General features: G+C 48.6%; 1 protein-coding gene across 4 annotated transcripts; it reads left to right on the top strand.

The window, feature by feature from the left end:
• Positions 1 to 3850: 3850 nt before the first annotated feature.
• RNF20 (ring finger protein 20) lies at positions 3851 to 23862 on the top strand. Of its 4 annotated transcripts, none has more exons than XM_075931382.2 (21): positions 3851 to 3981; positions 5870 to 5923; positions 7555 to 7715; positions 7945 to 8112; positions 8228 to 8354; positions 8558 to 8740; positions 9809 to 9927; positions 11081 to 11227; positions 11494 to 11571; positions 11902 to 12021; positions 13150 to 13329; positions 13564 to 13699; positions 14850 to 14971; positions 15316 to 15704; positions 16181 to 16298; positions 16924 to 17073; positions 18727 to 18939; positions 20095 to 20220; positions 21926 to 22066; positions 22368 to 22469; positions 22711 to 23862. In XM_075931382.2, the coding sequence occupies exons 3-21, from the start codon at positions 7587 to 7589 to the stop codon at positions 22885 to 22887; spliced, it is 2925 nt and encodes a 974-aa protein (XP_075787497.1). In that variant the 5' UTR covers positions 3851 to 3981; positions 5870 to 5923; positions 7555 to 7586; the 3' UTR covers positions 22888 to 23862. The 4 variants fall into 4 exon arrangements, with proteins under 4 accessions (XP_075787497.1, XP_075787494.1, XP_075787495.1 ...); XM_075931379.2 differs by having other exon boundaries at positions 3852 to 3981; positions 8228 to 8375; XM_075931380.2 differs by having other exon boundaries at positions 3936 to 3956; positions 8228 to 8375.
• Positions 23863 to 26777: the final 2915 nt, after the last annotated feature.

Below are 26777 nucleotides of genomic sequence, written 5' to 3'. Positions count from 1 at the left end.
TTGGGCCCCCCTTGATTCCCTCTGTCCTCACGCACGGACACACACACACACACACACACCAGGGCCCCCCTCACCCCACGGCCTCCCTCCCCCACCAGCGGGCCTGTGCAAGGGAGGGACAGGCCAAACCCCTGGGCGACCCAGCCTGGAGTCTTGGCTGTCCCTGGGCAGCACCCTCCCCCCATCCCACTCCCCCTGGGACTTACCTCCACGACGATCACACCGATGGTTGATCTTCCCACCCCGAATTGCTGTGCCACCGAGCGGTAGCTGTCTGGTGTGGCCAGCTTCCACAGCGCGATGGCGACCCTCTTGTTCACGGGGATGGGTGCCCACAGCCGGGTGGTGGCTCTCTGCAGCGCGGGGGTGAGCCAGGCGCACAGCTGCAGGAAGGTCCGCTTTCTCATGCGGAAATTCCGGAGCCATTGCTCCCACCAGTCGGTGCTGGTGTCCAAACTCCAGACTGGCCTCTCCACGGTGGGGTGCTTATGCCACAGGGTCGCCAGCGCCTCCCTGCTGAGGGAGTCGAATGCGATCTCTGCCTCCTGGTTCTGGAACACCAGGGCACCGGCCTACAGCACGAGCTGCAGGCACTTGTACAGCTCCAACAGGGGTCCGAGCAGGCACATGGCCACCCACGGCTCCTTGGCAGACAGAGCAGGGCAGAAGAAACAAAACGCAGGAAAAAGCAGTTGGGGGCCAAAGGGTGGTGTCCCCAAAAGTAAGAGGGCAACCACCAAACCTGCTAAGGGTGTCAGTCCCTGCCAGAGGTCCCAACGCACGAAAGCACGAGACAAATGGCTGTCCGGCGAGACCCCTTTAAGCACGTGTCTGAGCGGAGCTCCGGCCCCGCCCCCGGAAAGGTCTGGTGGCCTTTTGCCCTCTTCAAAATGGTTCCGGGCTTCTGCTTTTGCGAAAAAGCACGCCGCCAATCTAGACGTGCTTTTCCGCAAAAGCGCATCGTTATAACAATAACTGCGGGACCAATCTAGACGCGCTTTTCCGGAAATACTTTTAATGGAAAACCTTTTCTGTTAAAAGCATTTCCGGAAAATCATGCCAGTGTAGATGAAGCCTAGGAGTAATTGCAAGCAAAGAGGAATGAAAGCATATTTGTAAAAGAGAAAGTATGTAAATAATAATGTGCCACCTCCAAAGGGGTAGAAGTATGTTTTTTTTTCTTTCAGAAAATCAGGACAAGCTGGTACCAGCAGAACCCCCTACAACACTATGGGGCTGTGTCTACATTGGCACCCTTTTCCGGAAAAGGGATGCTAATGAGACACTTCGGAATTGCAAAAGCAAATTTGAAAGTAGGAATAAGGGATCTTCCGGAAAAGGCTTTATTTTCTGCAAGATCCCGTCTAGACTGGCGCTTTTCTCCGGCAAAACCCCGAGCCGGAAAAAAGCGGCAGCCATGTTATGCAAATGCAGCGGGGGATATTTAAATCCCCAGCGGCATTTGCAATTTCGAAGTGTTTCATTAACATCCCTTTTCCGGAAAAGGGTGCCAATGTAGACACGGCCTGGATGTATTGTTGCAACAAAGATTGTTTTATGTTTTGTGTTTGTCTAACGTCTGTCTGTCTTCCTAGCTAGTATACTGTGTTAAAAAAATTATACTGCACTAGGCAGGAAAGGTTTAATAAGCATTATGCAATTTGAGTGTATTTACAGACACCAGTATCTCAAAAGAGTAGAGGCCAAGGAATTTGAATCTTGCTAATTGGAAAAAGTGGTAAAGGTTCATTTAAAAGAAAAACTGCATGGAGCACAAAGTTTATCTATTGATAAGAAACTTGAAGGAATAAACATAAAGCACAAGGTTAAATTACTAAACAAAAAGGATAGATATGTGAAAACATTGTGTAAAAAAAAAAAATCAGTGTTAATTGGAATGTTTAAATCAACTTTAAGCCTGTAAGGCAAGCTTAATGCACCTGGATGTTGCATACAATTGGAAGTTTACATCCCTGATTGTAAGGGGCAGTATTTCCAGTATTTCCAATACTGCCAGTATTTCCCCCTCTGACAATTATGCTATTGTTAGCAGGGAGTTTATGGGATCAATACAGGAGGCATTTATTTAATGCTTGTACATGTAAAATTATTATTATACAAAATACTGTATGTGAAACATTAATTAGGGAATGTATGTAAGAGAGAGAGAGTGCTTGGACAATGAATGAATGGTTTGAGAGGTGCCAGCCTGCGAATGCAGCATCTATATAAAATCTTATATTTTAGTTACCTGCAATAATATCATTAGCGCTTTCATGTTCAGTTCTCTGCACAATCATTGTCCTTCCAACATTCCTGTCCTGTTCATTAGTGTAATCCACACTATGGATGTGGAAAACTAACGCACAGAACAGTGAACTGACTTGCAGACAGTCACAGCACGTGTCTTATGTTTCTTACTGCTTTCCCTCTGGCCCTTGCTCATTTGCTTCACAAATTGTCAATATGCATTTTGGAGTTGTCAACTGAAGGGAGCATCTATGTATGCAGTGCCTGCCAACACCTATTCACCACCAATGGTCCCTGGCTTCGGTGCTGACTGAGAGAAGCCTGGCACCTGCTGGCTTATATTGCACAATGCAATTTTTAAAAAATAAACGGCAAAACAAATGTGCTGCCATCAAATTAACCAAGTAGCCACAACACATCAATTTGATCTGAGGAAGTGGGTCTGGGCCACGGAAGCTCATCACCTAATAAACCATCTTGTTAGTCTTTAAAGTGCTGCATAGTCCTGTCTTTTGTTTCAGCTTGACCAGACTAACAGGGCTACATCTCTTTTACTATTTCACAACACCTCTATTACCCCCACCCCACCTCTTTCAAGACTACACTTGAAAGAGAATCCTCCCAACTGTCATTCATGCTTAAATTCCACACTTTACATCTAAGTTTGAATAAAGACTCTAATTATCTTGCCCATTACAAAGATAGCTTCCCCAATGATCACTAGCTCACAGACATTTACCTCCCCCCCCAGCCCCCTTCTGTTCTGAAATGTGATTTGTCCTTTTCATATGTGTTCATTTTTTTAATTGTATCCTATGGTTGTGACTATTTTCTTCCACTATTTGATCTGAAGTATCAGAGGGGTAGCCGTGTTCGTCTGAATCTGCAAAAGCGACGAGGAGTCCTGTGGCACCTTATAGACTAACTGAAGTGTAGGAGCATAAGCTTTCGTGGGCAAAGACCCACTTCGTCAGATGCATGTACATGCATCTGACGAAGTGGGTCTTTGCCCACGAAAGCTTATGCTCCTACACTTCAGTTAGTCTATAAGGTGCCACAGGACTCCTCGTCGCTTTATTTGATCTGAGGAAGTGGGTCTGGCCCAGGAAAGCTCATCACCTAATAGCGCTGCATAGTCCTGTCTTTTGTTTCAGTGACACCAGACGAACAGGGCTGCATCTCTGCCCCCACCTCGCTGGTGCCTCCCTCCTGTCCCCCCGGCTGGCTGGTTTGCACCCACACAGCTGCAGGGGCTAGTTAATATTCCAAGGTATTTAGGAAGTGGGGAGCCTAAATGCATTGGAGGCGCGAGGCCATGGGGTCGCCTATTCCCCCAGCTGCTGCTCTAGGTCCCCTGCTGTACCCCACTCGTGCCCTCAGCTCAGCCACGTCCCCTGACAAGAGGCAGGGCTGCAGCCGCCATGTCAATGAAGGGCGCCTGACTTCGAACCCCTAGGAACCAATGAGAGGCGGTAGCCATGGCAACTAAGGGCAGAGCGGCTGCAGAGCCTGTCAGGCGGTGGGCGGTGGCCGCCATGTTGAGGAAGGGCAGAGTGGCTTCAAAGCCTCTGGCAGGCAAAGGGCGAGGGCAGCCATGTTTGTTGAGGGCACGCTGCCGGGCGACAAGCTACGTGAGACGCCGGCGGGGATTGGCTGAGCTGCTGTCACCGGCCGCTTCCTGCAGGGTCAGGGTTGGGAGGCCGGAGGTGAGGCCCGGTGGCTGGGCCGGGGGTGAGTCTCGGGGCTGGGGTGTTGCGGGGAGGAGAGGGGGCTTGGCCCGTGGGGGAGGGGCAGGGGGCTTGGCCCGTGGGGGAGGGGGCTTGGCCCGTGGGGGAGGGGCAGGGGCAGGGGGCTTGGCTCGTGGGGGAGGGGCAGGGGCAGGGGGCTTGGCCCGTGGGGGAGGGGCAGGGGCAGGGGCAGGGGGCTTGGCTCGTAGGGGAGGGGCAGGGGCAGGGGGCTTGGCTCGTGGGGGAGGGGCAGGGGGCTTGGCTCGTGGGGGAGGGGCAGGGGCAGGGGGCTTGGCTCGTAGGGGCAGGGGCAGGGGCAGGGGGCTTGGCTCATAGGGGAGGGGCAGGGGCAGGGGGCTTGGCTCGTAGGGGCAGGGGCAGGGGCAGGGGGCTTGGCCCATGGGGGTGGGGCAGGGGCAGGGGGCTTGGCTCATAGGGGAGGGGCAGGGGAAGGGGGCTTGGCCCATGGGGGAGGGGCAGAAGGGGAGGGGGCTTGGCCCCTGAGTGTGAGGGGGGTCGGGGGGGGAGTGGGGAAGTGTTCGCGGAGGGGGGGGCAGTTGGCCCCTGGCCTGGGGTAAGGGGAGCGGAGGCTCAGGCTGGGGCATGTAGGATGGGGGAGTGTCAGGGGCAGGAGGGGCTTGGCCCCTGGGCTGGGGGAAGGTGGGCTGTGGGGTATGGGGGAAGTAAGAGGAGGGGGACTCGCCCCTGGGATAGAGTAGAAGGATATCAGTTAGTTGGAGGTATGTAGGGGTCAGCCCCTGTTCTGTGTCTGGTGGGGAGGGGCAATATCAACGCTGAACTTGGGCTGGTTGGGTGAGGTGACTTGATCAGTGGGGGCTTTTTGGGGTGTGTGTGTGAGGGGGAGTGATGGGATAATCGCCCCTAAGGGTGGGGCGGTGCACACAGATATTTTCTGAGAGTGGTATTTTTTTTCTGTCAGCCTGTTGGTTTCTGTTAACAGTGCTCTCTGTGGAAAAAAACATCCCACAAATAACAAAAGCATGCTCCATTGAAAAAGAGGGACATTTTTAAACACAAGGAACTGAAAATCTTCCTTCAGTCACATTTTAGAGTGAGAAGGAGATGGCAGTGGGAGGATTCAGCTCATAGATGTTGGACATTTTAAGGTTCTTTATAAGACATTTAAAAGATGGTATGGACCTGCTATAAAAGTCTTGGAGAGATTTCAAAACATGAGACACTTGAGAGGGTCACTGTCAAGTTAAAATAATACATTGCAAACTAAGGGTACATCTAGACTACATGCCTCTGTCGCCAGAGGCATGTAGATTAGGCTACCAGACATAGTAAAATGAAGCGGCGATTTAAATAATCGCTGCTTCATTTAAACTTACATGGCTGCTGCGCTGAGCTGACAAACAGCTGATCAGCTGTTTGTCGGCTCAGCGCGATAGTCTGGACGCGCGGGTGTTGACATCAAAGGTATTTGTCGACCACCCAGGTATGCCTCCTGGGATGAGGTTTACCTGGGTGGTCGACAAATACCTTTGACGTCGACACCCGCGCGTCCAGACTATCGCGTTGAGCCGACAAACAGCTGATAAGCTGTTTGTCAGCTCAGCGCGGCAGCCATGTAAATTTAAATGAAGCGGCGATTATTTAAATCGCCGCTTCATTTTCCTATGTCTGGTAGCCTAATCTACATGCCTCTGGCGACAGAGGCATGTAGTCTAGATGTACCCTAAGTCTCTGATTGAGCAAAGCACTTAATTCACACACTGATTTGCTTTACTCACATATGCTTTCAAAGTAAGTGTCTGCATGTTTGCAAGCGAATTCCTTAGCTGTATTAGAAATACCGCTGTAAAATGGAAAGAAGTTTAAAAATCTGTTGATACTATATGTTTTGTTTACTTTTGCTTTTTGTTCAGCTTGTAGGTAGAGGCACATCTTCAGCTCCTGTGAATGGGCTCAGCATCAGAGAGGTTAGTGGAACTGTGGCCATTTACATCATCTGATGATATGGCCCTAAAAATTGGCTAGTCTGTTTCATGAAGGTTCACCTGTATTGGCACAGTCTTGCAATGTTTGGGTTAAAAATATTTCCAGGACATGTTTGTTTGTTTAACTTCAGTGGAGGAAAAAATCCTGTAATAGAAGTGGTGGTCTTGAGTTTTGAAGATTACTATTTTTAAAATGATTTGGGGGTCAAATTAAAATACTAACCTGATAACTAGTTAACTGAACTCTTGGCCTGGCTGGAGCATCCCTCCTCCCGCAGCGTGGTGGACACTGCCTGATTTGGAATGGGCCCATTGCATCATACTGTGGGAGTGGGGCTGCTCCAGGGTTAGCCAGTTAAACATAGCACTTAACCAGTTAACATTTTAACCAGGAATTTACATCCCTGGTTTGCTGCAGGATTCTCCACTCCTTCCTTTCTCAACATGTAGGTCAAGGAGTTTTAGTAAGCTTGTAAAAAGCAGCAGCTTTCAGTGGAATTAAAAGGACTATCCTCACACTTTCTCTCCAGTGATCCTATTTATAGTCTGCAGATGTTGGCAGATATGAAAAGATCTGCTGCTGAGTTTTGCCAGGGCAACCTGAGCCACACCATTTCCTTCTAGCACAGTTATAATAGAGTCAGGCTGCTGTAGACATATAGGATAGAAGGAGGAGTCTTACCAAACCCTTCATTCCTGAGTCCAGTCAGAATTAGAATGTAAGAATCCTCATCGGGAACATCACCGTCCCAATTCCCTGCGTCATCTGAGAACCTTTTGGTAACCTTTTGTAAATCATCAGCTGGAGCAGTTCTGCCCCTGTTCTTTTTGTCTGTTGATGTTTTTTATGATTGATCTTAAATAAAACATTTAAACGTGAACTAATTACAATAAAAATGCAGAGAAACAAGTAAAATACATTTATATAATGAGAAATTAACATTGAAATACCCATATTGCAGTAGGCCATTCAAAATAGGGAGCCCTGTTATGCTGAGAACTGTACAAATGTGTAAGATGCAATCTTTGCCCAAGGAGCTTAAAACAAATTCTCAGGTCTTGACAGGAGTCTCAGCCCCTGCCCTAAAGAGATTATGGATAAAATAAAAAAAATGAATGTATATAGATCTTTTATTTCATTTTTGAGCAGTAGAGCTCAAAGCATTTTTAAAAAGTATTCTTATACATATAGATATAGATATTTTTTGCATGTACAAATCAAACTGTGATGACCATATGTACTTGCAAAGCTGTAATTTACTTCTAATGTTCTAGAATATTCTGTAGAAGTTTGATCCCAAAAACTACTGGAGTCAATAGGAGTCTTTCTTTATGGCACTAATAGGGCTTGAGGATTTGTTCTGAACTTGTCAGAGTAATATCTTTTTATTCTAGTATCTCATCATATGTTTTTCTGGCATTGATAATACTAGCTCAACTAACTGTTTGTAATGCTTACTTTAAATCTTGACCTTTTAAATTCTTTATGAGGTATATTTCTGGTGTATACAATGTACTGTTTATTTTGAGCTCCTTCAGTGTTAAAAATCCCTAAAATGGAACTGATTAGATGATGGTAGATGTTTTTTTAAAACTTCTTCTTTGCGTTTCAGGAAGAGCTGGGAATCTCCACTATTTACCTACAATGTCTGGGATCGGCAACAAGCGGGCGGCAACAGAGCCTGGCCCCTCTGTGCCCCCCGAGAAAAAGGCAGGGGTCGAAGACTCAGGAACCACAGTGGAGACCATTAAGTTAGGCGGTGTTTCCTCAACGGTATGTGTATCTGACTCCTCCCTCACCCTCTTCCGTAATGAACCCCAAACTCCTTGATCCCAGCCATGCCCTGCAGGTAATACAACCAACTTCCTCACCTCGAGCATGTTGTTTTTGTTTTCATTCTCACCCAAGCCCAAAGACCTTGCTCAAAATCCCTCTTATAATTCGGGGTAGAATAGAACTGTACTGCATTAAGTGCACTGATGTGACCCTTGCCTCTGTGCAGGAGGAACTGGACATCCGGACATTGCAGACCAAGAACCGAAAGCTGGCGGAGATGCTGGACCAGCGGCAGGCCATTGAGGATGAGCTGCGGGAGCACATTGAGAAGCTGGAGCGGCGGCAGGCCACCGATGATGCCTCTCTGCTGATAGTCAACCGTTACTGGAGTCAGGTCATGCTCAGTTACTGCATGCTCAGTCAACTGTCTTCTTCTTTCTGTTGTCTTGCCTCTTTTACGCTGATGCTCTGCAAGTTGTGTAACTTCTCATTTTGTCCTTTTTTTCCAGTTTGATGAAAATATCCGCATCATTCTTAAGCGCTATGACCTGGAACAAGGTCTTGGAGACCTTCTGTCTGACCGAAAAGCCTTGGTGGTACCAGAACCAGAACCAGACTCGGACAGCAATCAGGAACGTAAGGATGAGAGGGAGCGAGGTGAGGCCTCGTACCATGTAGTATATTTGTCTTTGGCAGGTTGAGAAAATAGACTTCAGTGGGGGAAGGGTTGATGTTCTGGGCCCTCTGGGGAAAATGAATGATTGCAGATATTGATGACTACTTCTTTCACGACACACAAATGTACTCGCATCCATTTCCTTCACCTCTTTGTCTCCTAGGGGAAGGTCTGGAGCCAGCATTCTCCTTCTTAGCCACCCTGGCCAGTAGTACCAGTGAGGAGATGGAGTCTCAGCTTCAGGAGCGTGTGGAGTCCTCCCGGCGAGCTGTTGCTCAAATTGTGACCAAGTATGACAAGCTTCAGGAGAAGATGGACATTCTGTCCCAGAAGTTGAATAGTGGAGGTATGGCAGAGCTCTTTGACTGCGAGGGCCTATGCTTACAAATTCCAGCTTTTTTAACACATTGAGTCAAGAATAACTTAGTTCCTGCCATGTAAGTGTCAAGGGTCATATTTTTCCTCTCAGACTTGAGCACCAAAATGAAATGTCCAGGTTTTGCAAAATACACCAGAACAGTGGGGTCTTTATTGGCAGCTGAGTGTACTGAAAATCTGTCCCTCGGTCCTAAAGGCCTTTTTCAGATAGTTAATTTACTGAAATGCTGAGAAGTGTCTTGTATGTGGAGTCTAGGTAAAGAGCATCTCTTGTTTATCCATTTGGAAATACTTAAGTCCCAATGGAATCGTACATCCCTGACGTAATCTGCCACTACGCAGAAGCCGCTGCCAAGAGCAGCAGTACAGAAATTTTATCCAAAGGGGGAACAATAGAATCGGGTACCAGTCTCCTTCCTTTCATAATTTGCCAGGAGTGGGGGCTGCTGAGGACAATTCTTGGATTCCTTATGGTTTTGGGGCAGTAACTCACCTGGACAAGATGTTAGCTGTCTGATTCCTTGGGTTGATTATTATTTGACACAGAGATGGATGGTAACAACATAGCCCTGAGGGAAGATTGCAGAGTTCAGACTGAGCAGCGGGGCTCATTCACTGAAAATGTGATTTGTATAAGGCTTAAATGAACCCATGAAAAAATCTTCAAAAGTAGCTCAGATTGATCTAGGTTCACTTAATTCCCAGGCTCAGTTCTCTGAAAAGTCGGTGAAGCTGGCCTGTGTTTTGAGTTTGTATGTTTAGGAAAGCCAAACTCAGCTCTGCACAACAGACAAGAAATTCTTACACTCTCCTTAATTTCCCCACTGCTAATTGGAATAGCATAATAGATAAGAGCTACGAGTAGAGCAACTGTCTGTCTTCTTTCAGATTCTCCTCCACTTTTCTCTTTCCACCATTCTAAATAGGTTTATTATGTTGTTTCCCCGTCCCCTTTGCTTGCTAATTGCTAAATTGAAGACTCATGTCCATGACTCCCCTTTCATTTCCTTCCCTCTCGTTCTCCTGCCCCTCTCAGATGCATCACTGGTGGATGAAGCGGTCCAGGAGCTAAATTCCTACCTTGCTCATGAAAATGGACGGCTGCATGAACTATCTGATTTACTGCAGGAAAAGCACCGCATCATGTCTCAAGAGGTACAAGAAAGGAAAATGGATTCTCTGTGTTTGTGCTTTTTTGATCCCCATCAGGAATATTGAATAATTCTGGTTACTGTAGCACAGTAAGTATATTATTGCCATGGAGAAGGTGAACTGTAGAGCATCAGGGATGATTAGGTCTGAAGAATTCAAGTTCTGAGCAAAGGCTAAGGGAGGAGTAATGAGTTTTGGAGAACTGTAATGTGCACTGTATCAGAGGGGTAGCCGTGTTAGTCTGAATCTGCAAAAGCGGCGAGGAGTCCTGTGGCACCTTACAGACTAACAGATGCATCTGACGAAATGGGTCTTTGCCCACGAAAGCTTATGCTCCTACACTTCAGTTAGTCCATAAGGTGCCACAGGACTCCTCGCCGCTTTTGTAATGTGCACTGTACTTCCGTGTGAATCTGGAAGAGAATCATGTTGTAAAGTACCCGACAAACTTGAATGAAGCATTGAACTGATAAACTAAATCCAGGTGTTAAAAGAACACCTGGATTGATTGCTAGAGAAAAACGGGAGTGAGGGCATAGTGGGGAAGAGCAGGGGAAAAAATAGGGAGGTGCTACTAAGATGCTATTAAAAACAACTGGCAGGTTGGAGCTGTCATGTTTCCGTTCCAATGGTTATTTGAGGTGTAAGAGCCTTCATTACAAAAGATTCTAGCCCTGAAGAGTGTTGCTTCTGAAATTTCATCTCTTGAAATTCCAGTTCTTGTTAACCATGTAGAAGGCTGATCTTCTTCACACCATGTCAGATGAGCATTCAAGGGATGTGTCTAAGAACCAATTACAAATATTTAAGTGTAGAATTCAGTGCTCCATGTGCAATACATTTAAGGAGCTGCTACCTCATTCCGCCAAAAGCCACAAGCTTCTTGAGCCTCTTCACTTTCTATTTTCTTCTTTCTCTGCCCTGCACTGGGATTCTCTGGTCTGAAATTTTGAACAGCTATAAGTGGCATCCTGCCCCTTTTCTCAAAGTGGCTCCTGAGTAAAATACAGGGGCAATGTAGAACTGCAGAAGACAAGACGTGAATGGATCCAGGGAACTCTGAGTGAGTGAAGTTAATGCTGGACAGTCCAGGTAGGCTGTGAATCCGACACTGCTTCTTATCCTAACTGATGCCCCCTTTGTCCCTTTGCTGTAGTTCTCCAAGTTGCAGGAGAAAGTGGAGATGGCAGAGTCACGGGTGTGTGTGCTGGAGACCATGATCGATGACCTTCAGTGGGATATTGACAAGATCCGCAAGAGAGAGCAGAGGCTCAATCGGCATCTGGCAGACGTGCTGGAACGGGTAATCACCGAGCCCTTTGACAGGCGCGCCAGGGCTAGAGCAGCTCAGAGCTTAGCAACACTCGTTAACCTCTTCCTAGAGAAAGAGAGGGGACTCTTCATGGAGCCTTCCTCTACCTTATTAACTCACTACAAATTGGAATGGCATAACAGATGTGAGCTAAGCCTGGAGCGACTGTCTCCTGGTTGTGCAAGTGGGCTAGCTGGAAGTGGGGCAGGATTGAAGCACTACGTGTTTTTGTTACAAATTCTTCATCCTCGTTGCAGGTGAATTCAAAAGGTTACAAAGTCTATGGAGCCGGAAGCAGCCTCTATGGGGGAACGATCACCATCAATGCTCGTAAGGTAAAACCAAAGCCTGTGGCGTTGGTGGGGCAAGGGAAGCTTTGATTTTTGAGGGATAGCATGGATGGTTCAGTGCCTGAGAAGGCCTGAGTCTGAATCCTTGCTCTGCCACAGACTTCCTGTGTGACCTCAGGCAAGACACTTAGCTTCTCTGGGCATCAGGGATAACAACACTGCCCTGCATATGTCACAGGAGACTTACAAGGATAAAAACATTAAAGACTGTGAGGTGCTCTGATACTGTGGTAATTGGGGCCATATTAGCACTGTAGATAGATGCAAAATGGGGTTTTCAATACATTAAAAACTTTGGTTGTGTTTTCTTTTCAGTTTGAGGAAATGAATTCCGAGCTGGAGGAGAACAAGGAGCTGGCTGGGAACCGCCTCAGTGAGCTGGAAAAATTGCGCCAGGATCTTGAGGAGGTGACAACACAGAATGAGAAACTGAAGGTAGGAGCAAAGTTCTCTGGGGTGTGTGTGAAGGCGAATGCATGTGATTAATGCCTCTCTGCCTCACTCTGTTGAATCTGTGTACAACTTCTTTAGTTTCTTCTGTGAAACTCGATTTTTCTCTTCACTCTGTCTCTGTTTCAGGGTCTTTCACTGCGTTTGAGTGATGTTTTACATGCAGTAGGCTGGGATGCTAATGAGAGGCCAGGGTTTTGCTGTGACAGTCATTCTTGGTGCAGTGGTGACACCATGTGGCCAATAAAGGGAATCATAGCTGTCTCTATTTCCTGAAGCAAAATGCAGGACAATGTAGCACTTTAAAGACTAACAAGATGGCTTATTAGATGATGAGCTTTCGTGGGCCAGACCCACTTCCTCAGATCAAATAGTGGAAGAAAATAGTCACAACCATATATACCAAAGGACCGTGTGTTTCTTTTATCCATCTTCAATGACCACCTGTCAGTAATAATTACTGTCCAAGAGGGCAGGGTTACTTTTTTTCCACAGCTCTATTTGTGGGAAGCTATTGCAGAGTTCAGTGATCAACAAATCCAATTATTTGTCTGAGAGAGAGAGAGAGAGGCTAGTGAATGGAAGTGAGACAGGAGAAAAGAACTTAGAGTTCCCGCAGTGGACAGAACATAAAAATGTTCCAACTTGATAGTACTATATTTTTAAGACTTTTCTTTGGGTTTGTTTTCAATTTGTGAAACGAGTTGTTCATTTCAGTCTGGTTCTTGGTTGTCCACATTATAGGAATCATAATGTGATTATGATTCTCCCAACTGACAGCGTGGGCGACAGGAAGCTTGAGTGGGCCAGGAAAATGAGTCATTTCACTTCTAGATCTGGCTTGTCCAAGGGCAGCTGTGGTGAAGGGACGTTTACCATGCTGTTCTGTGCGGTGTCTCTAGACTCCACTACAAAACTCCTGCAATAAGAGAGTTCACAAAGCTATTCCATAGCCTTATGGAAATTCTGTTGAGTCAAAGGAATGAAGTGGATGTGGAAGGAGTATGGGCTTTTTAGTTCTGTTCTTTCTGTGTTTGGCATCCGCTCTGAGGTAACATTTCTTTCCTATCCATGTCCCTCCTCGTCGTCTTGGGATTGTGTTTCTCCACCCAGATGGAATTGCGGAGGGCAGTGGAAGAGGCTGTGAAAGAGACGCCAGAGTACCGATGCATGCAGTCCCAGTTCTCGGTCCTGTATAACGAGAGCCTCCAGCTGAAGGCGCATCTGGATGAGGCTCGCACTCTGCTTCATGGCACGCGCAACACACACCAGCGCCAGGTGGAACTCATTGAGGTAACCACCTCATTCCTCCATCTCCTCTTTGAGATCTTCCCCTCGGCACTAGCCCTCTGGCTGGCCTTGGAGTGGACTCAACACTTTGCAGTGACCTTCGCAGGCTCAGTGGTTCTTCTATTTTTTAGGCGGCTAATAATCCTCTCCTCTTCTGTAGGAGCAGATTGATGAGGAAATGTGAGACTCCTGGATCATAGCACTAATCTCTGTTCTCCTCCCCCTCTTGCTCCCCAGCGGGATGAAGTCAGCCTCCACAAGAAGCTGCGCACAGAGGTGATCCAGCTAGAGGACACTTTGGCACAGGTCCGCAAGGAGTATGAGATGCTGAGGATAGAGTTTGAACAGACTCTTGCTGCCAATGAACAAGCAGGTACCAAGTCTTTTCCCATTGTGTTAACTTTTGCTTGTGAGGAGAGATTGCATTTCAGAAAGCTAAGGCACAAAATGAGTCAGGAGTAGCAAGGGAGCTAAAAACAGTGAGAGGAGGTTCTAAAAATACATCAGAAGTAAAAGAATGATGAAGGAAAGTATTGGTCCAATGTTTTAATGGGGAAGGAGAACAAATAATAGATGAGACAGAGAAGGCTGAAGTGTTTATTCCCAGTCTTCACTTTAACCGGGACCATTTGTTTAACATCATTAGTCCAGATGACATTACTGTATGGTGGTTGCGCAAGTGATTGAAAGACCACACTCAAAAAGTAGTTATCAATAAAGCTACGAATCTGTCATGGAGGTCATGGATTCTGCAATTTGCATGAGCCCTCCATGACATCATGAAAATTGCAGTAATTCAGCCTCAAGTGGAGGGACTTTGGCCTTGCTGACTCATCGTAGGCTTCAGTGAATCCAAGATCTGTTGTTTGTTGCCCAAGTCCTGTCTGTGACCTTTTAATAAAAATACCTATGCCAAAATCATAGCCTTAGTTGTCAGTGGTTACTGCCTAATTGAGAGAACATATATAGTGGGCTCCTCCATGGGTCGATCTTTAGTCCAGGACTAGCCCATATTTTCACTAATGACTTGGATGATAGAGTGGAGAGTGTGCTTATAAAACTTGCAAGCTGCTTGGGACAGAGAGTTGCAAGCACGCAGATTAGAGGTCAGGATTAAAATTTAGAATAATCTGGATAAACTGGTGAATTTGGTTAGAAGTCAGCAAAACAATGAAAATCACAGAAGTGAAAAGTACAACACTTAGGAATGAAAAATCAAATGTGCAAGTACAAAATGGGGAATAACTGGCAGTCTAGTTATAGGGTCTGATGATATCGAGGATCACGGCCTGACTTTAAGTCAAGAGTGTGCTGCTGTTACAGAAAATCCAAATGTCATTATAGGATGTTGTAACAGGGGTGTTATGTATAAGATATAGGAGATCATTGCTACATTCAGCATTGGGAGGCCTCTAAAAGTACCACAGCCCACTGGTTAACCATAACCGGTAAGCGATGCTTACTGGTTAACCATTCACATCCCTATTGTGGCCTGTGGTAACTTGACTGTGTGTCTTTTGTAGGGCCAATAAATCGGGAGATGCGTCATCTCATCAGCAGCCTCCAGAATCACAACCACCAGCTGAAGGGGGAAGTGCTGAGGTACAAGCGCAAGCTGAGGGAGGCCCAGTCAGACCTGAGCAAGGTACCGGAGATGCTGGAAGACAGTGGGGGAAGTGGAGAGGGAGGAAAGCCTGCTCTAGCAGAGCACAGGCTATGAGTCTGTTTCTGCTTCCATAGGCTGTGGGGAAAGCATAGCAGGCTCCAGTTTTCCATTAGGCTCTATGCAGCAGCCTCACCTTGGATTCCCACCTCCCACAGAGTGGATCTCCCCCCATGGCTGAGTTCTGCTCTGTAAAAACATTGGCAATGGCATCTGAGGGAGACATGCACAAGGGTGGCAGTGAGGAATGTGTTCCAGCTGACAACTTCTCCTATTCACTTGGTTTATTTCCCTTTGTGTCCCCTCGCCCCACTGTTCCCCTCCAGACCCGCTCCCGCAGTGGGAGTGTCCTCCTGCAGTCCCAGTCTAGCACGGAAGAGATCAAGGAGGAACCACCAGAGGTCAAACAGGAGCCTGACGATTCCTCTGCTCAGGCATCTGTGCTCAAGGCTGCCCCCGAGGATGCTGGGGAAGCCAAGGCCAAGCGAGATGAAGAGGAGAGGGAGCGTGAGAGACGGGAGAAGGAGAGGGAGCGGGAGAAGGAGAAAGAGAAGGAGAGAGAGCGGGAAAAGGAGAAGGAGAAGGAACGGGAGCGGGAAAAGCAGAAGCAGAAGGAGTCGGAGAAGGAGAGAGAGTCCACCAAGGACAAAGGGAAGCATGAGGATGGGAGGAAGAAAGAGGCAGAAGTGATCAAGCAGCTGAAGGCTGATCTCAAGTAAGAAGTCCTGCTGAACCTCTTGCTCCTATTTTCCAGCATCGTTCCCTAATCAGGGGTATGCAGGGAGCATAGCTAGAAACCCCTGATTGCTAGAATTAAGACACTAGCTTTTGGAACTAAAGGTAACTCTGGTGACATGTTTATGCCCAAGGGACACACATAATGGAGATGGCATTTAAAGACCTCCTCAATCTGCAAACTTTACTGGTTGCAGTTCTCTGAAAGGTTGGGGCTTGTCAGGTGCAGATTTCCACTCTAAGGCCATGCTCGTCCTTGTCTAGGGTCATGCCTGAGAGAGTTGATAGTTTACCACCAAGGTGAATGCCTCTGCTGCTCTTTCCTTCCTGTTCTGAGTCCATGTCTCTGTTGGAGAAGATGGCGAGAAGGTTATTCTTGCTTTCCAGCAGACTGAATCACAGCATAGCATTTTTCCTAAAGAATCAAAGAGGTGTTTTTTCTTTCACTGTTGCCAGGAAAGCCCAGGAGAGCCAGAAAGAGATGAAACTCCTGTTAGATATGTACCGCTCTGCCCCAAAGGAGCAGAGAGACAAAGTTCAGCTCATGGCCGCTGAGAAGAAAGCCAAAGCTGAGGTAACAGTATCCCATTTCTGTCCTCCCTTTTCTCTTGCCTCTCACCATTCATCACAGGGATGGGGAACCTTTTTTGGTCAGGGGCCACTGACCCATAGAAAAATCAGTTGGGGGCCCCACACAAGTGAGAAGCACTCCACTCAGGATGCTGGGGCTCTGCTCGCATACCCACCTCACGGGGGATTTGGGGGTACAGAGACTTGCTGTGGGGCCGGAGCATGAGCAATGGTTTCCCCTGCTGCGGAGGAAGCCCCGAGCTTCGCCATGGGCCAGATCAAAGTAAGTTGGGGGCCGGATTTGAACCATGGGCTGTAGGTTCCCCACCCTGATCTAACAGCTGCTCTTGAAATACCCTCCTTAAGCTTCTTGTAGGGCTGTTTTGTCTCTTCCTGACTCCAGGATGTCCCCCCGCCCCTTCTTCTGTCTGTCTAGGAGTGCAGGCAGAAGATTGGCCTCTCTTTTTCTCTCTCTCTTTCTCTTTCTTTCTTAAGGATTCTCCATGGTGAATCTTTATGGGGAAATTGATTCCTTAAGAGTCCTCCTTGCTGTTCTATTCTCTGCCTAGCCTCAGAGATCTTTCTCTCTTCCCCTTCCCCACATCTCATCCCTTTAATCCTTGCCGTAGCTGGATGAGCTGAGGCAACGGGTGAAGGACCTGGAGGACAAGGAGAAAAAAGAGAGTAAAAAAATGGCAGATGAGGATGCCCTACGCAAGATCCGAGCGGTGGAGGAGCAGATTGAGTATCTGCAGAAGAAACTAGCCATGGCCAAGCAGGTGAGAGGAACTTAGGGAAATGCCCTCTTGTGGAGCAGACCTTGTCAGGAACCGATTGGAATTCCATGGGAGAGCATTCATAGCCCACATCCACCACCATCATCAGAGATTTCCATGGTGTAACTGGGCAGCGTGAGGTAAAGGTTAATCTGTCTACATGCACATCCGGCTAGAGAAACCCTGCTGCGGTGGGTAATGCATGGGCTGAGTGAAGAGATGGGAGGGTCAGTCTGTGGTGAGGTTACATGGTGTTTCATTTGTAAAATACACTGGAGTTGTGCCTTGCGTGGCCAGGAAAATTGACTCAAATTAACTGAAGTTGTGAATTCATAATGGATTAGATAACTGCATCAAACCCCTGTCCGGGCACTCTGATTCAGAATAAGATTAACTGAATGAAGACCAGTGTAAATCAGTTTGGAATTAGATAAACCTGAATCTTATACGAATCAGAAATTACAACAATGGGTGGGAGAGTATATAATAAGTACCAATGTATAAGGAACAGGTATGTTGGCTAATGGGGATACCCCCGCATTATAAAGGCAGGATGGCGTGAGGGTGAACAGAGCACAGTACTTGGGGCCTGTCCCTGTTTCTTGTCAGTTAATAGCAGAGATCTTTGGCTGAACCCACCTTGGGTTCAAGATGGGGTTTAAGGGGCTGGATGGCTCATGGAAGTAGTAATGAGCTGCAGGGTCTTGGACTATTAGTTTTATTGACCTTCATTCAAATTCAGTCCAAAGCTGTTACAATCTGATGGGTGCCCACCAAATCATTTCAAACAGGTCACTGGTCCCTGTCTAGTTCCCAGTGGAGCGGTGGCCATGTACCAGCTAGAGGCAACTTTCACTTTGGTTGGCTTTCCTAGGTCAAGGACTGGAGTAGGGATGTAAGGGACTAATCGACTATCCAATAAGTATAAGCTTATTGGATAGTTGACTAGTGACTCGACTAGTTGCTTTCCCCCCTTTCTGCCCCTCTCTGAGAGAGATAGCAAGGGGAGGGGAGAGTGGGAGCTGGCTTAAAAGCCAGCTCCCCCCAGCACTATCTCCATGGGAGGCAGGGGAGGTAGAGGCACTGCAGGAAATGGTGCGAGCAGGGCCTGAAGCTGTCTCCACTCATGACAGTTCTGCTGCGATTCTGCTTTTGAAATGTACAAGAACCCCAGTGAGGCTCTTGTACATTTCAAAGCCTCAGGTGCTGAAGGGAGTGTGGGGCTAGTCCCCTGCTGGTCCCACTCTCCCTGCGGGGCTTCCACTTTTGAACTGTAGCAAGAGCCCTACAGGGCTCTTGTACAGTTCAGTTGGGCTCTCGTTAAAGTTCAAAGGTGGAGGTACCCTCATCAGCTAATCGAATAGTCGATGGAAATCCAATCAAGTGTTCGATTAGTTAATTAACCTAAATTTAACATCCCTAGACTGGAGGCCTATGGAGACTGAGATACCAACTGTCCCCTAGCAGAGTAACCACCAGTTCAGTGCTGAGTTGCCTGCTCTTTGGTTTCAGGGAGGTCATTGGTCTCCAGGATGTTGATCTGCAGCTTTCATCAACACTACATTTTGTTTCTTTAATAAAAGCAGGGGTTAGAAGTGTTCCAGTGGAGGGGGGAAAAGAGATTGCAATTCCAGAGTGTTTCCATCTCTGTTCCAGGAGGAAGAGGCCCTGCTCTCAGAAATGGATGTCACCGGACAAGCCTTCGAGGATATGCAAGAGCAGAACATTCGCCTGATGCAGCAGCTGCGGGAGAAGGATGATGCCAACTTCAAGCTGATGTCAGAACGCATCAAGTCAAATCAGATCCATAAGCTACTGAAGGAGGAGAAGGAGGAGCTGGCAGACCAGGTCCTGACCCTGAAGACACAGGTAACCAGAAGAGGGTTGGTGGGAGGAAATGCTCCAATGGATCCGGACAAGCTGCTGCTTAGACTTGTTTTAAACGTTTTCAGTGAAGCACTGAGCAATGCCAGTGATCCCCAAACTTTTCAGTTCTCTCTGGAGCCAGGAGCGAGGCTGCAGCTCTTTGCGTGGGGAGGGGGGGGAGGGATGATGGATGGAGTATGGGATCTACAGCTGGAGGTGTGTTTGGGGCCAGAGGGGGGCTGGGAATGGAGCTGCAGGGGTGGGAATGGAGCCATAGCTGACTGCGGAGATGAGGATGGAGCCAGGCATGGAGCTGGAGCTGGGGCTAGGACTGAGTGGCACACTCCCTACTCCCCATGAAGTCTAGCACAAGCCTCCCCACACCCTCTGAATATTCCTCTGTCCCCCCCTCTGGTGGTGCACCCCACAGTTTGGGGACCTCTGAGCTAAGCAAGCAGAGATTATGAAATGTGAAATCTCTTAGAGAGAGGTTCACCACCACGTAGGACTTTGAGATGGAAAAGGGGAGGGTTCTTTCAATCATGTGAGAGAAGGTTTCTCCTAGATTGGCATCCACCCCTCCCACAGCCCTCTTCTGGGAGCCTGAATGCTTTTGAATGATTCTACTCGTCCAAAGGAGAGGGACAGATGTGTCTAACAACCCGTTCTGGATGTCTGATAGCTGCGTGCGTGCATGTTCACTTGGGAGTTGTGGGAAATTATCCCCTTGGCTGAATAAAAATAAATGGAGATATACCTATCTCATAGAGCTGGAAGGGATCTTGAGAGGTCATTGAGTCCAGTCCCCTGCTTTCATGGTAGGACCAAATACCATCCCTGCCAGATTTAGCTCCAGATCCTAAGTGGCTCCCTCAAGGATTGAGCCCACAACCCTGGGTTTAGCAGGCTAATGCTCAAACCACTGAGCTATTGGCTCCACCCACCTACAGTTTGATCTCTGTTGGTCCATGTCTCTGCATCCTGAGAGAGAAGTGATGTAGGAGTGGGAAGAGAGAAGACACAGTGATGAGTAAATGTGATGATCGCAGCATTTAGTTTGCACCAAGGGCGTTGTGACCTGAGGAGGAGGAGAACATTCCAAGACCAAATACCAACAGCGCATGTTCTATATGTTTCTCTCCTCTTCCCCTTTGGAAGGTGGATGCTCAGTTACAAGTTGTGCGAAAGCTGGAGGAAAAGGAACACCTGCTACAGAGCAACATTGGCACTGGAGAGAAAGAGCTAGGCCTCCGAACCCAGGCGCTGGAGATGAACAAACGCAAGGTGAGCATGAACCCTTGGCTCGCAAGGCTGAGTTTTCTTCAGCTTGTGGAAGTTTGTGCAAGGCTGCTAGCCCTGCATTTCTCTGGTGCATTTGGGTGTTCCATGTCATTCCACCATTAGGCAGAGGGAAACCAAATAATATTCTAATTAAGGCACAATAGTCTGACAAAGAATGCAAGGAACAAGAGCCATCACAGTAGTTTCATGAAAGACTGAGGAGAAAGCTGAGGATAAAAGGAAAACTCTATTGCAAGTGGAAAAAGAAGAGACCATGAAATGAACATAATTGGGAAATGTTAAGGCGTGCAGAGAAAAGATGAAGCCAGTAAAAAAGTGAAATGACTTGGGGGTAATATATGGGGTTTTCACTTATAAGTCTAGGGGCAATGAAGAAAGCAGGACTGTTAATAAGGAGTGAAATTAGATGGGCCCCTATCACAGATTCTACCTTCCTTCTCTTTAAATGTCCTGCCAAGAAAAATGCTGAGAAAAATCTGAACAGGTTTTAAAGAAGGCAGATAAAAGTATCCCTTTGTAACCAATAGTCAGCTATTCTGGATGTCACATCTTATGGTATAAAGGAAATTTAGCTAAATGATTTATTGATCAACTGATTTTTAAAAAAAATCCTGGGCAGTTAGTGGAGTGCTGGAAGGCTAGAAGAAAGAAAATAAGGCTCTGGCCTTCATAAAAAGGATAGAGTGTGATTGTGGTAGTTCTCTGGTTTAAATAGAACTGCCACAAAAATATGTATAAGGTGCGAGAGCCATCCAGGAGAGTCCAATGCCACTCACCTAATTAGCAAAGTGGCCACAGCCGGCAGCATGTGTTTCTGTTGGTGGTACACATCCACACATGTCTTGGTGCAAAATAAAATTTATTCTGCACATGGATGGAAAAAATTAGAGGGAACATTGGCCAGAAGCAACAGGACCATGGGGACATAAGGCTATTTGAAGGGTATAAACACTGAGAAGGGGCATTAGTCCTACTCTGTCTCTTGCTAGAGAATTAAACTAAGGAGGCTACGTCTACACTGGCCCCTTTTCCGGAAGGGGCATGTAAATTTCATGAGTCATAGTAGGGAAATGCGCGGGGGATTTAAATATCCCCCGCGGCATTTAAATAAAAATGTCCGCCGCTTTTTTCCGGCTTTTAAAAAAGCCGGAAAAGAGCGTCTACACTGGCCCCGATCCTCCGGAAAAAGCGCCCTTTTCCGGAGGCTCTTATTCCTACTTCAAAGTAGGAATAAGAGCCTCCGGAAAAGGGCTTTTTTTCCGGAGGATCGGGGCCAGTGTAGACGCTCTTTTCCGGCTTTTTTAAAAGCCGGAAAAAAGTGGCGGACATTTTTATTTAAATGCCACGGGGGATATTTAAATCCCCCGCGCATTTCCCTACTACGACTCATGAAATTTACATGCCCCTTCCGGAAAAGGGGCCAGTGTAGACGAGCCCAGGAAAGTTTAGGCTGATTAAGAACTTGTGGACAGTGAGATCTGAGGTTGTTGAGCAGGCCCTCAAGGGAAATAGTCTAAATCCCTTAGCTTGAATCTTCTGTAACTAGAGGGAGGTCGGAGGGGTAGGAATCTGAAAAGTACCATAGGGCACAGTTTTGGCAGGCAAGGATTTGGACGGAAAGATTTTTTCTAGGTTTTTTTTTTTCTGTCTCCAACATCTGTAAATCTATGGCCATCTCCTTCAATAGGCAATGGATGCAGCCCAGCTTGCAGACGATCTCAAAGCACAATTAGAGTTGGCTCAGAAGAAGCTACATGACTTTCAGGATGAGATTGTGGAGAACAGTGTGACTAAAGAGAAGGACATGTTCAACTTCAAACGGGCTCAGGTATGTCATGCACCACAGTCCTTCATTGTCACTTCCCCTGGCTTCTGCACTCAGCCTCTCTGGCTTGGCCTACTTTGAGATCTTTGGGGTGGACCCCTGACTGTATTCCAGTACAGGTTTAACCTGCCACTGTTGTCTTGTGAGAGGCTGTTGCAGTGCACTGGAAGAATGGAGGAGAGGGATGGAAGCACATCATAGGCATACTGCACTGTGCACTTCAAAAGGCCCATTTCTGTACCCTTCAAGCTCTGTGGAGAAACCGTCTCAATTATTTATTTGTTGGTCTCTTCTCCTCCTGCAGGAGGACATCTCCAGGTTGCGCAGGAAGCTGGAGACCACCAAGAAACCTGACATGGTGCCCAACTGTGATGAGATCTTGATGGAGGAAATCAAGGATTACAAGGTGAGAAACTCGCTGTCCCCTGTTCACGTTTTCCTGGCCAAAGGGTTTAGTCTTCATATTTGTTCAGTACTGACCTTCCTTAGCCGTACCCTTTTAGTGAGGGCCAACTCTGTGCTGGAGGAACCACCTTCTCCTTGGGTAGAGGGCAAAGCCTCCTTCCCATGATGGTTCATTTCCTACCTGAAAGTTCTGCAAAGGTCTGTCATGCGTGGTAGCTTAGAGACTCCTTTTCCTCCTGCAGGCGCGCCTGACCTGTCCATGCTGCAACATGCGTAAGAAGGATGCAGTGCTCACCAAGTGCTTTCACGTCTTCTGCTTTGAGTGTGTGAAGACGCGCTACGACACCCGCCAGCGCAAGTGCCCCAAGTGTAACGCTGCCTTTGGTGCAAATGACTTCCATCGGATCTACATCGGCTGAGCCTCCCCCTGGAGAGCCCGAGGCACCTGATCTGCTGCCTGCCCCTTTCTCTGATTGTCTGTCACCAGCAGGGCAGTCACTGCTTCTCCACCAACCCATCTCCTCTTCCAGTACCCTGGGTTAGAGAAGCATGTTTAGGGTCTCTGCTCATCTTCTCTTCCTATCTGCCTTTCCCTTTAATTTGGATGGGACCTCTACTCCACGCTGTGGAGACAGGGCTGTTACTGGGCAGTGTGAAAGCCTAACTCGAAGGGTGGTGGGACTTCCCTGTGGCAGAGTAGAGATGAGCCTGAGGCCTTGAATTAACAAGTCCGCTCTGGGTATTAAATGGAACAATTTGGGTAATTGTTTTTCTATTTTCCCCTGCTTACAACAAACCCCTTGGAAGACGGGAAACTGGTGTCCTTTCTAGAAACGCCCCCCCTCCCCCCAGAGTGTGTGCACGCTGGTAATTGTCTTTGTAGGGGCCCTTGTGAGGGCTGGGCAGCGCACCTCGCTTCTTTTATTCTCGTAAGGTTGTTCAGTGTGAATAGCTGACCAGTTAAAGACCCTGATACGGGAGGGAACTTCAGCACAAGTGATAGTGACCTCAACGGGAGGACTTGTATGCTGAAAGTTGGGCATGTGGTTAAGTGCCTTTCTGGTTCAGGGCCAGACATTGCAAGGAGAGCCATAGAAGAAGCAGGGGGCAGCTGAGAAGATGATGCCTCCCGCACTCAAAGGCATGCATACAGCTTAATATCAGGAAGGGGAGAGAGAAGTATAGGAGAGCCCTCGAGAATAGCATTCCAGTGATGAGCCTATTTGGGCTGGATGGGAGATGGACACTTTTCTGCCCCCTTCTGCCTGGCTGGACGCTCACTAGCATTGTCCATGTTTTCCGGAAGATGATTTGCAGTGGTTACTTGGGTACAGCTTTGCCACAAGGACTATTCTTGTTCCGCACAAGCGCCAATAAAAACTGTGGTTCCATTGGTTTTGTTGTTTTTCTTGTCTGAGTAAATCAGGGGTTGGCAGCGTGTGACCCCCGTGCCAGACGTGGCATGTGGCTTGGCCGGTGGGGCTGTGACAGGCGGCTGCCCCATGTGCTGCGGCTGGAGCCGGGTCACAGTGAGGCTGTCCCTGCTGGGGCAGCCTCACCCCAGCCCTGGTTCCTGTTTTGCATCAGCCACGTGGCCTGGATGGCAGAGCTGCATGGCAGAGCGGGGTTGCTCTGGGAGCTGGAGCTGGAGCCGGGCTGTGGTGAGGCTGTCCCTGGTGGGGCAACCTCACCACAGCCCTGGTTCCTGCTCTGTGGCAGCTATACGGCCCGCCCGGCAAGGCTGCATGGCGGGCAGCTGCTTTGGGGGCCGGGGCTGCTGCAGGGGGTGGCCAGCGTGGGGCTGCTCCGGGGACAGCTACGCCATGTGGGGGAGCAGAGCACCCCCGATCTGGCTGCTAGAGTGGGCTGAGGCACGGTGGCCACGGGGAGGAGGGGAGCTTTCTCTGGGGCGCTGTTTTCCTGCTTTGGATGAAGATGGCAGGTGTGGAGTCCTGTCCCTGCCTCCTCCAGCCTGCCACTCTCCACCCTGTTGCGCAGCCTCAGCGCTCCCCACTCCGCTCGCCTCCCTTTCTGCCTCATGGTGCCCCTGGCAGGTGGGCCAAAGGGCACTGAAGTCACTCCCAGCCACCAGCACCACCCCTGCCGGGCCCCCGCCAGAGGGTGAGTGCTGCCCAGGCTGCAACTCCAGCGCTGGGTGGGAGTGGGGGTGGCTGAGGGGAGAAGAGAACACATGGGGGGGGGTTCCCCTGCCCCAAAGTCACATTAGCGCCTGGGTCCTGGCAAGAAGGTGAGGGCACCATGGACCAGACCCTCACGGGACCCTGCCACCAGGTCACTCCCCCGCCCCTGATCCCAGCCTGTGCTGAAGATCCAGCATCATACCCCCTGCAAGATTGGAGTCAGCACCGGCTTCTTGCACAGGAGGAGAAACCCCGAGGTAGCGTACATGCTGCTCCTCCCCTGCCCAAAGGAAAATCTGGGGCGAAGCCCAGGGCTGGGAGATCAAACGGCATGTGGTGGAGAGAGCCCCCGCCTATTCTCTGGGAGAGCGGTGCCGCCTAGGGCAGCAGGGTTAAATCTAGCCCTGCTACTTTGGAAAAGCTGCTGACCCCTGCAGTAGATTTTTATACTTGTTCCTGGTGCCAGATGAACTTTAAAACCCCTCTAATCAGGGCTGGCCTTACCTTGAGGCCAACTGAGGCAGCCACCTCAGGTGCCAGACTGTGGGGAGGGCACTGAGACCCAGCGTATAGAAAATTGTATCTGCTGCTGGTGCACATGTAGGTAGCCGAGCAGTCCCAGGAGAGGAGTAGAACAGGAAGCAGGCGGAATTGAGACCTTTCAAAGGTTTGGCCCAAGTGAGGGGGCATCATTGGAGCTCCCCGCCTCAGGTGCCAGAATGTTGTGGGCCGGCCCTGCCCCTAATCCACTTCTACTTTTAAAAGAGCTCGTGGCTTCCACAGCAAAACAGGCATTTTCTCCTCCAGTTACCTTTCCCAATGCTAGTGCCCCTTCACGCCTACCCAGTTACCCTGGAGCCAGGGCTTCCTTCAGCAGGAACCAGTCTCTTAAGCAAACCTGTGGAGCAACTTTGCTGTTTTGTGGCTGACCCTCAGGGTTGACGTTTGAACCCTGCATCTTTGAAAGTGGCAGCGTGGTGCCTTCAGTCACTTCACTTCTTTATATGGCCAGAGAAAGGGTGTAAACCCCACGGTGGTGCTGAAAACGGCACAGGTGTGCTGATGAACCCAATTATCCCTCCTGCTGGCACCTGGAGGGGACTTCAGTAGGCCAGTGAGGAGGGTCACCTGGAGAGGAGTCAGGTTTCTTTTACACAGACTGAGAGAGCTCCGTTGGGGAGAGGCCCAGGAGGTTGGTGGCTGACTGAAGTGAGGGGAAAGAAGTAGTGGGAAAAGCTACAAGAGCAGTGGTTTTTAGACTAGGGGCAAGCCTGTAGAGAGGCAGCTTTGGAGCAGAGTATTGCTGGAGACTTGTGAGGGGCTCAAGTTCTGGTCTGGGGAGAGTGGAAGTGATTGAAATTCAAATATTTGGTTTGGGAATTGTTGGAGAGTTCCAGAGAAGCGTCCTGCCATCTACAGCCCTGCAGGCAGCCTGAGAGGACTATAGAGCCCCAGAAAACCCAGGAAGTGACTGGCAGGGAAGCCTGCAGGTGACCCGCATAGAAAGTCACCAAGGGAGGAACAGCGGTTTGAGTAGCCAGACCTTGCCTACTTAATACAGTGTCCCTGGCCTGAACCCTAAGAAGGGGCTGGCTTCTCCTATTAGCCCAAAGCGAAGACCCCAAAGGCTAGGGCTGGAAGGACTGATAATCGAGAGTCATGGCAAAGACTTGGCTTGAGACTGCTGGGCTTTGTTTTGTTGATTTTTCTGTTACCCTGGGAGTGCTGAGACTTCAGTGATCCCAACAGAGGGCTGAATCGCGGGTGGAGACAGACTCTGAAGAGCTGGAGGAGCTGTCTACAGGCTGCGCTAGAAAAGGAACCTACAAGGCCATGCCCAGCCACCGGGTGCTCTCCAGTGGTGAGTCTACTCTTCTCCAAGCTAACAAGTGATTCGTGGCTTTAATCTTGAAAGGTGCTGGGCCCGAGAGTCTGGTGACCTTTGTTCACAGACTAGTTAAATGGTTAACCAGGGCAGTGTATCCTGCTTTTATTCCATCACGGTATTTCATTTTTGGTGGGTGGGTTCTTAGTACACCTTTGTGTTTCTATAGCATCATTCACCTCAAAGCACTTACAAATGTCAAGGAATGAGATTGCCTAACTCTTGGTTAGTAGGGAAGAAAAGCCCCTCTCTTTTTTAACAAATGGGGAAACTGAGGCACTGA

The sequence above is a fragment of the Pelodiscus sinensis genome, chromosome 6 (genome assembly GCF_052426305.1).
Source record: "Pelodiscus sinensis isolate ZL-2025 chromosome 6, ASM5242630v1, whole genome shotgun sequence".
Classification (NCBI taxonomy): domain Eukaryota; kingdom Metazoa; phylum Chordata; order Testudines; family Trionychidae; genus Pelodiscus; species Pelodiscus sinensis.
The sequence above is the reverse complement of the archived record's forward strand: the minus strand, read 5'-3'. Positions and strand labels throughout refer to the sequence as shown.

Coding starts and splice junctions, on each gene's coding strand:
- RNF20 (XM_075931379.2), top strand. CDS start 7,587: ATGTCTGGGATCGGCAACAAGCGGGCGGCAACAGAGCCTGGCCCCTCT. Junction 16,299..16,923: donor AGAAGAAAGCCAAAGCTGAG/GTAACAGTATCC, acceptor TCCTTGCCGTAG/CTGGATGAGCTGAGGCAACG. Junction 20,221..21,925: donor TGGAGATGAACAAACGCAAG/GTGAGCATGAAC, acceptor CTCCTTCAATAG/GCAATGGATGCAGCCCAGCT.